General features: G+C 38.1%; 1 protein-coding gene across 5 annotated transcripts in view; it reads right to left on the reverse strand.

Annotated features, from left to right (window-relative positions):
• The window catches only part of GAB1 (GRB2 associated binding protein 1), a 125,203-nt gene that overhangs the window by 17,126 nt on the left and 94,347 nt on the right, over window positions 1–13,730 (reverse strand). For 3 of the 5 annotated variants that reach the window (XM_031029851.2, XM_031029854.2, XM_006734924.3), the window contains 5 exons: window positions 13,083–13,684; window positions 11,770–11,855; window positions 11,277–11,580; window positions 2,162–2,251; window positions 329–422 (listed from right to left, as the gene is read on the reverse strand). In XM_031029851.2, coding sequence (XP_030885711.1) covers window positions 329–422; window positions 2,162–2,251; window positions 11,277–11,580; window positions 11,770–11,855; window positions 13,083–13,684 — 1,176 coding nt within the window. The remainder of the gene's footprint in view (window positions 1–328; window positions 423–2,161; window positions 2,252–11,276; window positions 11,581–11,769; window positions 11,856–13,082; window positions 13,685–13,730) is intronic. The other 2 variants (XM_031029852.2, XM_006734925.3) reach the window with 1 other exon arrangement.

A 13,730-nucleotide genomic window follows, 5' to 3' on the forward strand; every position in this document is an offset into this window, starting at 1 on the left:
TATGTTAATTAATTGAATTAAAAAAATAGACTTATACATAAAAACAAACAAACAAAAAACACCACAAGAGTACACAAATATTTTCTATTTATTACCTGCCCCAGGGATATGATCAAACACTATGTAGCCTCTGGAAAAGTCCAGCAAATACTCATGAGAGAAAGAGAGTGGAAAAAGCAAAAGCCATCTTAGCATCTTAATGAAAATAGTTTTGACCTCACAGAACCCGAAAAGGAGGGGCTTCCCAGACCATACTTTGGGAACCACTGTTCCAGGTATTTTCCATTACAGTGAACAATCAAGGTACATATTTTAAACAAAGACTTACTCTCGAGCAAAACTCCTAGTGATGGGAGATCTAACTGGGGCTTGTAGCTCTTCCCATTCTGGCAAAGGTTTTATTTCTAAAGGTGCTGGCTTGGCTGAAATGAAAAAGAGAAAAAGAGGCTTCAGTATACAGAAATTTGGAAAACAAAACAAGATCCTCACTCTCTCTACTTATACGTTACAGCCAGAGTACATCTAAGACCAGCTGGTTTCACACATGAAACCAGCTTCATGGATGTTACGTGATTTGCCCAAGGTTACACAGCTAAATAATGAGTGACAAAAGCTAAATCCAATAATGTTTCATGGTTGTTGACTCAAAGTCTAAAGCTCTATTACAACACGTTGCTTCTTAATTTAATATTTTATGAAAATAAACTAAACGAGAAGAAAGGGTAATGTGACCCAATTCCTTTAGTTACTTAATGTATACCTTTCATTATTTCCTTATTTCCTTTTTAAAAAATAATTTTATCCCCAAGTATAGAGCTTTAATTTCTATGTAAAAACATTTCTACTCTTCAACACTGAAGCATCAGTTATACAACTATATATATATAATATGATGTATAGAAAGCATTAAACACCAAACTTTGCTAAAATCAAAAACTGAAAAAAGAATTGACCAAATCTTTTAAACTAATTCAAGCCCAGTCTGAAAACAAATAAAAGAAAGCAATAATAACATTTTAAGACTCAAACTCAGCTCTGAGAGAAGGCCATTATTAAAAATTACCTCAAATTTTTAGCTTATTTAACCAACAATATCCTTTATCAAATTAAATAATAATAAACACTAATATTCTTATTGGCTTGATTTATAAGTGGTCTTTGCTTATGTACCTCATTATTACAACAGAGAATTACCACGCTAGTAAACACCATAGAGCTCTCAGCCCTTAAGGTCAAGAATGAAACATTTTTCAGAAATAAATTAAATGAACAAAAGAAATAAAACTATATGTTAATATTAATTATATTTTAGGAGACTATTTAAACATATTGGGTAAATATTTTGGTTACGTTTCATCCTGCCACTCCAAAGAAAAAAATTTCATTTTTCTAGGTTTCCTTCTTCTAGTCTTTGTCCATATATGGACATACTTTTACTCAATTCATACTTTTAATCAACTATGTTATAATTACCATCAAACAATAAAATAGCTGGTCATTTTAAAGGACTATGCAGATTCACTGGGGCTTGTAAGTATTTTTGTCTATTCAAAACAAAAAACTCAATGTGATTTTCTGAAGACTAGATTAAGTCTGAGTTTAAATCTTGCTCACGTATACACTTAAAATAGACAAGCACAGAATATTGTGCTTAGTGAACATATTTCTTTAATTCTTATGTTTCACTTTTTTGAAACCCAAAGGCTAATGGCAGTTTAAGCTGTCAAATTCTAAGTAATGGCATAAAATAATCCATGGGAAGTGATTCTTTATTTTGTCTCAGAACAGAATATATACCACATTCTATATAAATAAAGAAGGCATTTGGAACTCACAAGTAGCTCACAAGCTTAATGAAAACAATGTATGGGTGTCCAAAAGGTTAAGAGAATAATGCAAAAGGACAAGACTAAATATCATGTATTATCAAATTTATCATGCTGCTATTCATGGCATAACAAGTAGACTTGGGTCTATGGAAAGCCACAATGGGAAGACACACATTATGGGAAGCATTCACTTCAGAAATAATGTGCTAGGAAGCTTTATTTACAACATCAGTAGTACTTAAGGCTCTTCTCTTTTACTTTTTAAGAAAAAACCGTCACAAAATAAATAAATTCCCAATGCCCCATCCAGCATGCGGTGCTAAAGTACATACCCTTTCTTCTTGTAGCAAAGTCACCTATGGTTTGTGAATCAGTTCGCTCTAAACCATGGGGTTTGGGTCTTAAAATTTTAGGACTTTGACCTAATTGGTAAAAAGAAGACTCTCTTAATATGTTATTTTTTAATTGGAAAAATGGATTCTGTAAAAAAGCAACAGAGCCCTGAGCAGAAATGTTACATCTCAAAGCATAAACAAAAGTTTGTTTGTGGAAAATACTTCAATCTTGCTACATATAAGTCATGCTCAGTACAATGGAAAGGAAGACGCTTCATGCAACAGTGTGACAAGCCAAGTGTTATAAAAGATGGTAAGGTTTTAGTGGGATAACCAGACTGGTTAGTGGTTATCTTTATTTGGGGAAGGGAGGAAAGACATGTGCCATGTTAGTTATTCTTCTAACATGCCTTAGAAAACTGGATCAAATAAAAAATTATAAAATACCTTAGTCAGACCTCAAAGTACATCTTTTCTTTGAAGTCTGATAAGAAAGTACCAAGGCCTTCTTCCCTAGAATATTACTTTCTTAATTTAATGGAGGTATTTAAACAACCTTAATCTGATTACTCTTTGACCTCCTGTCCAAAAGCCCTTCTAGAGAAGCAGGTTGATGCTACAATGTCTGCTAATCCAAGATCAAAACCAAGACCACTGATGTTTCCCCTGGATACTGGTAGTTGCTCGGGGACATCATTTTGCAAGGATTAGAGGTCTTGATTCTGGAACTGCTGGTTGTCTAGCTTCCATGTAAGTATTTGAAAACAAATTCAGTTGCCCTCATTTTCTTTTCGTTTACTCTCTGCCACATACAAGTGCTGCTGAAAGGCCCTATGAAAAGTACAGGGTTAACATTCAGCCGTGGCCTCACTTTTTCCCATAGGAAGCCTGGAGGCCAGAGTAGCAGTATCATTTAAATCAGTAATTTAAGCTGCTCTTTTCTCAATGGAACCAAATTTTCATCTTTTTTTGGCATTTACAAAAGTGAGTGAACATCTATTAGATGGCAAAATTAAGAATTTGCTGATTAAGTGCCAATATCTAGTACCTTACCTATCGAAGGTTAAAAGTTTCTTAAAATAGGAAATCTCCAGGTTATAAAACGTGAGAATTCTCTAATGAACCAATTTTCTAAGTTAGGCAATTAATACATTGAGTTGATTCAGAAATGAGGCAGGTCTAGTTTAAAATGTGAGTGGTAAGATTTGGGGCTGTAATCCTACCCCTAATGCTGAATACCTATCCAGGGCCCACACTGGCAGGGCACTTTCCTAAAAACAACAGAGGAGGGCAGCTTTTTATCAACTTCCCAAAACAATGTACTTCCCTTCAAAAAAAGTAAGAGGCAGATGGTAAGGGTTACCACAGAAAAATAAATTTATTTTACAGCTAAAAGGCTTTTACACATCAAATCCAGCTTCTTCATTTTATGGATGAGATACCCCGAAGAACGAAAGAGGTTACGTGACTTGCTTGGGTAACAACATTACAGAGGCCAAATGAAGGCTTCCCCTAGCCTCGCACCTGCTGGTGTATGCTCCTGTGCTGTCCACACTGTTTTACCTCTCGTTCCTTTTGGGCAATCGAAAATCCGAGGAAACCAGTGTTTAGAGGTCAGTTTTGAACTGGTCAGTTCAGTTCGAGATCTTTTATCTACTTGAATGCCACAGGTAGATGATCTGTGAGTGACGTGAAGTTTAATAATTGCTTTTCTCCTCCTTTTCTCAAAGACCCACTAGCTTCATTAGCTCTGGGCTTCCTCCTGATTTGTCACTGGGCTTCTCCCCCAGAGGTCACCCTCCACATTTCTCAACTTTTCACCTGTGTTTATGGTTAAATACTCAAGGTCCTGTGACTGCTAACTCGACCTGCCTGTGATCTAGTTCCATTCTTCCCATGTCTGACAGCTCCCCACAGTGATCCTTCTACTACCTGACCGTGAACGGATCATCTCTTCTCCAAACCAATTCCATCTGTTAAGCACTGTCAAGGGCACTCCTTGGTTTTCCTAATAGAAAAATATTGTACCAGGTGAGGTTTTTAAAGTGTTTTTATAAAATTTATATGTATTTTCCACTCCATGCAAAGCTCAAGGTTGATTCTGGGACCAAAGTTGCAATGTGGAAGTGTGGCACTGAATCGTAGTGAGTCACTTAGACATTTTGTTAGCTTTATCTCTTTATATCCCTCCAAACTCAATTTGACATTGATGTTCCAGACAGAAATGAAAGTCATACCCAAATGATGGCTCAGTACTACTTATGAGAGAAAGGTGAAAAAAGGTCCAAGATATTAGTATGCCTGTCTTGGCCCTGTCTTCTTCTCCACTGTCTACTGGCAAATATTTGAATGTTTTCCTGATTGTTGAAGAAAAGGGTGAAAATAAAGAGTAAGAAATAAGGATAATAAAGTAAAAGCAAAAATAAACCAACTCTGGAGATACACTGGATCTCAAATTCTGAGAGGAAACAGAGTAACTCATTCGAGGCTCAACTTTTAAATCCACAGCAGATTACAATTTGGCTTTAGCTAGACTACCTTTGAACAAAGAAAACAATATTATTTCATTTAGAGTGCACTGATTACTGGCGAAATTCCTTCGGTGCTTTAACCCTTATGGGGGTCAATCTCTGGATCATGTGACTTGCTCTGTAATTTGGAGTACAAGTTGACAGATCTTCATCCCTGGTTCAGATCTTTTTCTGGAGATCGTAACCTACACATTTACACAACCACCCCATATGACTGTTCTGCAGGCATTCCCACTACATGTTCAAAAGGCAATTTGTCCTTTGAGTCACCAGAGACCTGCTTTGTTTCCTCTACTACCAGTTGCCATTGCAGATCTCTTACAAGAAGTCATTCTAAATTCTACTTTCCCTCTAATCTTTATTTTATAAATTTTAATTTGTATTTATAATGACAGTATAACAGTCTGTTTTCATTTACCTAAGAAAATAAAAAATCTGCAAGTCTGAAGTCTTTTCTTAAGACCTTCCTGTTTTTAATATGTTCCTCACTTACCTGGTTTGTTTTTCTGAAAGTGATGAGCTGACACTGTATGGCTAAATAACCTCCACCTATACTCCAGATGTCTTCAAAACTTTAAAAATCACTGTAAGTTCCCAAGTTGAGGGACCAAATAAGAGCCAGGAAAGGGGCTCTGTTATGCCTTTCCTCATTTGATCATTTCTAAACCAAGGCTTTAAGAACCCTGGATTTGGAAAACCGAGCAAAGCACTCTCTGAGGAAGATGCTGAAAAAATGTGACTTTTGTAACATTTTACATTAGAGAATACACACTTTTTTCCTAGCATATCCTTAAATTTTAGCATGAGCTTTCTAGGGGCCAATCTGATTACGTTACTTGTCTGCATAAAACCCTTTAATGGTGTACTCAGAATAAAGCCCAAACTCATTAGCATGGACTGTAACACCCTCAGGATCAGGCACCTGCAAGGCATTTGGCATTTCTTCCTCCATTCATACTTTGCTCCCCTCCTCCTTCCCTATCTAATTCCCTCCCTCCCACTCACAACCCAGCCAGTCCCATCTGCCCTCTTTTAAAGGATCTGGGTATACTGTTTATTCTGACTAAAAGATCTTCTGCCATCCCCCCTCCTCTACCATCATTTAATTGCCATTCACCCTCTCAGACTTTCCTCAGGGGAGCTTAGATAACAGTGCCAAAAGCTTACCTCAACCACAGCCCCTTCCACGCCAATTATGATAATGTGTTTACTTTTCTACATCCTCCACTAGACAGTGAACTTCTTCAGGGAAGCCACCTTTTCTTCCTGTGTTTGCAGACCCAAGGCCTAGCAAAGGTTATATCCTATAATTGGTAGGCATTTAAATCTATGTTGATGAACTGCTGTTCTCTTAAAGCTGGTAGTGTTTAATCTGATCAATATCATAATTTTTTGTTGGTCTTTTAAGTAGGAAAAAAAGAGCAACTGAATGTTGTTTAAGAAGTTGATCAACCCAAATATGGTCAAAGCAGTCACATGAGGTCATGTTTCAAACAAGCAGATGCAATCTTTTTTGCAAAGTCCATACACTACCAAGTATTATTTTCATAGGTACTGCTTACATAAATTCAACACAAAGTGGAAAATTTATTTTCTGTTTTACTACAGGTTTAACTCAGCCTAAATTATTTACTCTTCCACAGTTTTATAGATTATACTAATTCCATTAGATATCTCAAAAAGCAAGAAAGAAGAAAGATAATTCACAACATTATTATCCTCTGATAATTCCAAAAACTAATCCAGGTAACTTTTACACTTGTTTTAATGGTTTGACTGTATGAAGAAGAATGTAATAATGATACTTATATATTGGAAGGTAAAGACTATTTAGGAGAAACAATCTGCATGTAAAGGCTATGCTATAAAAATGCACTCCATTCTTTTTTTTTAAGTTTTTATTTATTTAAGTAATCTCCACACCCAACATGGGGCTTGAGATCAAGAGTCATGTGCTCTTCCGACTAAGCCAGCCAGGCACCCTAAAAATGTACTCCATTTGCATTTCCTTTAAACTGTAACACCAAACCAAAATTAATTCAAACTTAACACTTGTTTATTAAAATCTAGTTATATTTCCTAGTGTCATTCATCTCCCAAACATTTATTATAGTATAAAAGAAAAAGCATGTTAATTTAAAAAAATAGAAATAAAAAGCATGTTAATTTTTAATCACATTCAAAAACTTCAGACGATCTCTTGAAAAAACGTCTAGAGCAAATATGTCAACCGTGTCAAAAAGACCCATCTAGGGAAGCTCATCCGGACTGGTCTTTGGATGCTCCCTACACTGAAGTGAAGATGCATACCTGAAGATACTTTAATCCGACTAATGTACAAAAATACCAGAAGTAAACTTGCACTGCTTTTTCAAAATCAATACAATAACTAATGGTCAGAACTACTGCAGAAAGCCATGGTTGGACAAAGCCAAACAAAACAAAGTATAAAGATAGTGTCTGAGGCTCAAATGGCTGCCACATCATGTTAGGAGACTGGATGGGGGTAGGGGGCCTAGATCAGCACAGTGGTTAAATACAGTAGATTCAGGTAATGGCTTACTTTAAGAGAAGCCACGATAGACAGCTTACAGAAGTTTCCAAAACTTTATGAACTTGCTTTTCAATTAAAATGTAACTTTCAGTTGAAACAATCAAAACATAATTTTTCCTGCTTTTACAATGACTCCTCTGCTTTCCTATATTTAGTACAATATATGTAAATTATGCTTTTCTCCTCTATTAATATACACAAAACTTGGTTTGTAACAAATCCTACCGTGACAGAAATAGTAGGGGTGAAAATATAGCTACCATAAGTTGGGTGATGGGCAAAAGGGTCCATGAAAATACATTAAACATAAGTGTTTAGAACATCTATGCGTTTCTGAAGCTTCAGTTACTCAGAAGTATTCGAAAAACTTATCTGTACTACTAATTACAGCAGCTGACATCTATAAATGGGGGTATAAACAAGATGAGAATGTCACTCATTTATTGTAGACTCTTCCAAAGAGGACAATCACAGAAATCGGTTGCACTGGGTACTGAACTAGTTATATGGGGCCCTGAAACTAATCAAGCCATATTTGATAGAATTAGGTTTGCTAATTATGAGGTACAGTTAATAAGAGATACTGGAATAGATTGAGTCATGTATCTGATGTCACAAAATTTGAAAGTAAAACAGACTCATCTGATGCTATGCATGTGAAGAATTTCATGACCAAATAAGACATTTGTTTTACAGTTTAAGTTTTTATTTTTATTTATTTTAAAGATATATTTATTTATTTTAGCAAGAGAGAGTGAGCGAGCATGTAGGGCGGAGCTGGTGGTAGTGGAGGGGCAGAGCGAGAGGGAGAGAGAATCCCAGGCAGACTCCATGCTGAGTGTGGAACCAGACATGGGGCTCGATCCCATGGTCCTGAGATCATGACCCAAGCCAAAATCAAGAGTCGGATACTTAACCGACTGAGCCACCCAGGTGCCCCTACAATTTAAGTTTTTAAATATAAACTGCTCCAAGGTCTGAATTTGGGTTTTCAATGTGTTTTTCTTGAATAGTTATAACTTCCTAAAGTGAGTTGATAAAGTTTGCTAAGTTAGTCCCTCATGCTTTCTCTTTTGTATCATATTTATTTAAAAAGTAAAACAGTACTAAAAGAAAAGCAAAACCATTTTTTTTTATTACTATGATTTTAGTAACCTCCCCTGTTTTGCTAAACCTAGTCTCCTTGATTTTGCCAAAAACAATGTATTTTATTCTGGGTGCTTTCTCAGTTCATTTTGTACCTAAGCAGAGATACCAAATAAACCACCTGGATAGCTCAGGATTGTCTCTCAACGGTTCACTTAATTTTTTAAAAGCCTGAACACAACCTCCAGAAGTAACCAAGAACCTACTTTGTTCTGTTCTACTGTAAAGTCATTTTAGGTTGGTTTAGAGAACTAGGGCAACTAACCGCTACCATACTAGAATATATAGTACTTTCACTATATATACGTAGGGAGGTATAATTATACATATATGTAATATAAATGATATATAGTACACATGCCATATTATTATGATATATACATAAGATAATATATATCATAATATGAGGTACATGAGCTCTGTCAGACCTAGAGAATACTAAAAGCATATCATTATGATCTTAAAACTTTTCTAACATATAAATAGGGATCTTTTCTGATTCTTCATTATGCTTACCAGGTGTAATCACTAACTGAAATATACCGGGAATTTTCGAATTGTGTTCTGCAGAGCCTAAGGAAAGGAAGGGGCAGGCAGAGAAGTATAGTAGGTAGGACTAGGTGCTTTGTACACTTACCCTAACAATACCACCTCTACGTTTATGTAGGACTTCCAGATAAAAAACTTACATTTGGGGTTAAAAAGTAGAGATCTGATGGGGCACCTGGGTGGCTCAGCTGGTTAAGCGTCATGATCTAACGGGTCATGAGATCGAGCCCTGCATGGGGCTCTGCGCTCAGCGGGGGAATCTGCTTGAAGATTCTCTTCCTCTGCCCCTCCCCCTATTCGTGCTCACATGCTCGTTCCCTCTCCAAAATAAATAAATAAATCTTAAAAAAAAAAAAAAAAGTAGAGATTTGCTGCTCACACAAAGTAATAAGAACCAGTTTAGCATTAAAAATGAGTATTTCAGTATTTCGAAGAGTTCATGACACTTGGACCTTAATCCTTCAGCAACCTGTGAACTCAATTATAAATCTATGCATGTTCAAACATACTTTTGCATTTTGTATGCAAAGAAAATGACTAATAATGCCTAAATAGATTTAAAGACAAATGAGGACAAAGAGAAGCAAAAGGAAAAGTTGTCAAATAAAAAGCCTGTGATGCTCACACCCTTTCTAAGATAACCACCCCTGATTATAGCCCTGCTGCTGGGGCTGTGTGGGTGGCCGTGGGTGTTACTCATGACTATCCTTCCAGCTGTCAGACCAAAGGTGGGCAGCTGACCAGTGGCAGCCAATCTACGGGCTGGCCTACAATCCATCCTATGGCCTGGTGTGAAAAGACAAATAAGAGAAATCAAATTCTCTGTGAGCACTCTACAGTGAGTGAACAATGATGGAGGCAGCAGATGCAGAAGCTGCGCGCATGTAAAAAGGAGCCAGGAGGCAGAAGTGAGGCCACAAAGGGGCGTTGTAGGCCACAGCTCCTGGAAGGCAGAAACCACGTAGAGGATCCAGGGCAGGAAAACAAGAAAAGAAGGAAAGAATGTGAGACAGAACAAAGCAGATACAAAGACTTCCCACAGGACAGAAATGCAGACAGCAGGACAAAGTGACGGTCCCCTGAGAGTGCTTCTGTTCCCAGTAACTTTTCTCATTTCAGCACAGGACCGGCCTTACTTACTTACTTAAAAGCAAAACAAAACAAAACTCATTTTCTTCAGATACTCTGAGTGAGTCTCAGACTCTGTTCCCCACAACTGGAACTTAATCAGTTGTTCTTAACTTAACTGGAAAAATAGTAATGATCTAAAAACCCAGGTTAATGAGAAATTTACACAGATATTACCTGCCCTTAAAAAGCTGTGTACAGCACAGGAGACTTCAAATGTGCTGAATTCCCCAGAAATGGTGCCAACTCATCACACAGCCAATATACTAACTTATTTGGTTGTCAAGATTAAATCACACTAACAGCATGCTGTAACACAGCTAGATGTCTGGATTTTAACCACTCAAACCCCAAATTTAAAAACCTGGGTATGTATTACCAGTTTGGAGTTTCTTTTATACTGAATTCTTATCAAACCATGCTACCCTAGAATTCGGTGTTACTTATGAAGGCCAGTATGAAAGAACAGACTGGAAGCATTTATACCCCAGCAAAGGCAGAATCATTTTTAAAGAAGCTGTTATACGGACAGACTGGAAAGACTGTACAAGCAGCCTCACTGTTCTTAAAGAATTACGTCAAATGCACTAATAACCTCTAGTCTGAGTTGATATTATATTATATACTCTGGAGAAGAGGTTACAAACCAGCAGCCAAAGACCACAGCTAGCCTGTAGAAGGGTGTGGTCTGTCTGCGGCGTTTTTTGGTTTTTGTTTTTAAATTACACTAGCTGATCAAATTCAAAAATCAAAAGATAATACATGTAAGAGATGAAATTTCTGGCTTCTCTTGACACATCAGATGATTTGCCCATATGGGCCCACGTTATTTTCAAACAAGTGAACAAAGGATTATAGCCAACGAGCAGTTAGTTACTCCATTTAGAATGGGCAAGTGCATTCCAGTTTCTCATTTTCTCCTGTTGCTTGCCAAACCTTGTGAGTAATTTTTAGTTTGTAACCTCTGCTCTAGAGACAGGAGACAGAAACCTCACCCGGGCATCAACATATAACAATTATTAATCTACAAATAGCAGTATCGCACTTAAAACAAGTTGATAACTAAGGTAATATGAAATACTTCAGAATTTCTAGTCCCAATAGCATTTGGGATTTCATGACAGTTAAGTGCAGCTCTAAGCTGGCAGATCTAAACTGGTACCCCCCCTGCCCCAACCCTTTCACTATGCCATGCTCTCCTTACCTTTTCTGTCAGGCTTGAGGTTCCTATCCACGGGGGGTGGTTCACAGTCTGCAACAGGAACTGGCCTTCGGGGAGGGGTCTTTGGGCTGGACCGGAAGCCCATATGAGCAGGAGGAGGAACTTGCATTCCAAACGAAGAAAAATCAAATGTTCCCGGAGTCATTGGCACATAATTTGCTTCCTGAACTGGTTCTGTAAAACTGCTGGAATGTTGTCGTGGAGGAGAATTGGGATTCATTGGGACGTAATTTTCATCCAGTTCTTCACTTGATACGCTTCCCACTGTCAATATATTTTTGATTTTCTAAAACACACATACATTTCTTTTAATAAACAGAAACTATTAGCAAACAGGGAAACACAACTGTAAGTCACACCTATTCATACGGAGCTGAGGGGACTTGTATTTCGTGATCTCATTTAGTCTCAGGGCACTGCGTGTGAAGATCCTGAGTGAAACACACTTGATGACGCCAAGGTCAATTATACTTACAAAGTGGTTATGGAAGCCTTCAAGTGAACTAGATCTGTCACTTGGAAATGTTCGTGGAATATCATAGCAGTCTTGAGAACTAGCATCTAAAACAGAAAACAAACGATCAGCATTTCTTCCCACCTTTGCCAGTTCTCAGAATGGTCTGTTCTCTCTCTTTACACACCTGTGTGCAGGTATGCGTGCACATACACAGGTTTTTTAAAAAGATGCTCACAGAATAATATCCCGAATGGGCACATTAAATCACTAGAAAATGCAGACACTCACTAATATGCTGACCAGTACCAGCATTTGATCACGACAATGAATGAATGTCTAAGCCCAGGATGAGATGGGTTATTTAAAGATGGAGAAAAGAAATACTTTTCTTTTCTCAGCTTCTGTACCACCTTGGTCCTAACTTATATCTCAGTAACCTTTAATCAGATTACAGAGTCACTTCATAAAGAGAATCAGAAATTGGTAGTGAATAGCTAAAGTCAAGTCTCCCTATTATTACTCTTCGTGATGCATTAAATCTTTATTTTCTTTAGGACAGGTGGGTAACTCTACCACAACATACAGAAACGTTAGCACACGGTTTTTAGGGTATGGACATCTTAAACTCCAGCCTTCTATTTCTAGGACTTTAAGAACCTCAGAGTGTAACCCAGACTGAATCTTTCTCCTCTCAAGGTCTGTAACTTTTGGTAGGCTCTGGGACATGGTGTAGGACTAAGTGAAGCGGTCAGGGCAAGGGGAGAGAAGATTCCGAGCTTTAGAGATAAATAAAACCAAACAAAAGTGGAATGGCACGACTGGAACAGAGTTTACTAGTTAGACACAACGTATAAACTGCTTATCGAGGAAGGAAGGAAACGGAGCCCAGCAGATGGGACACAGAAGCAGCCATAACGGCACACAAATACAGGAAAGGGATGACTCGGAGAGGCTTTGTGGCTGGTCCATTTCCTGCTCCTCTGCCCCAGTAGAGAGTCCACCCACCCAGGATACATGGAAAGCAGGAAAGAGGGGTGCACACTTCCTGAGGCAGGAACGTATTACTAAGGCCATACTTCTCCAGGGGTGCAAAACTCCAAGTCTCTCTCCCTGCCAGCAGAACATGCACTCAGGTACACGCCGCATGCACAAACACCCTTCCAACGGTCTACTGAGACCCTGATAGCTTCGCTACATGAGTGGGTAACTGCAGAGCTGAAGGAAAAAAGGACTATCATTTAACACCACACGATGCTGCAAAGAACAAATATTCAGATGAACATATTTTCTATCATTAACCTCTAACACAGTAGAAGCCAGTTAGAGCTGACCTTTTCGCAATTTGTTCAAATCCACAGTGGAAATGGTATTACTACGTGATGGTGGCATCCCTGCTGTAGGGACACAGTAACTACTGTCAGTATCTGAGGCCGTGCGTGTGACACTGCACGTTTCCACAGGAGATCGGTCATGAGCTGGATGTGGTTTCGGTGGCCGAGGTGGAGGAATATCTGGAATAGTGTCTAGCTTTGACGTCTGTCCCAAAGTTCCTTCTGGAAATGTTCGTGGAATCTGATAAGTATTACCAGGTGTTGGAGGAATGTCATAACTAAGAGATACATGCCTCATTTGAGTCTCTACACTTGATGTCCCAGATGGGGTATTAAAAACATAGAGATCTCCATCTGCCTCAGTACTCGATGGAGACACCTTTGGTAAAACATCGTGAGAGTAACTCCTGGGCAGGTTATAAAGGCTGGAGTCTACAGAACCAGATGCAGCACGAGACGGTGGAGAGTCATACATCATTTGCTGCTGAAAAAAGCCATTCACTCCGTGTTTGTTCTGGGAGGAAGCAGGATTTTTATGAGAAGGGACGTTATCATTGCAGTCTGTTTCAGAAGAGGTGGATTTTGCAGAATCAGCGTGTGTTCTAAATAAAAATTGTTAATGACAGAAAATAAAACATGGTGAAGACA

Source organism: Leptonychotes weddellii, chromosome 2 (assembly GCF_054177405.1).
Source record: "Leptonychotes weddellii isolate Sample4059 chromosome 2, ASM5417740v2, whole genome shotgun sequence".
Lineage (NCBI taxonomy): Eukaryota > Metazoa > Chordata > Mammalia > Carnivora > Phocidae > Leptonychotes > Leptonychotes weddellii.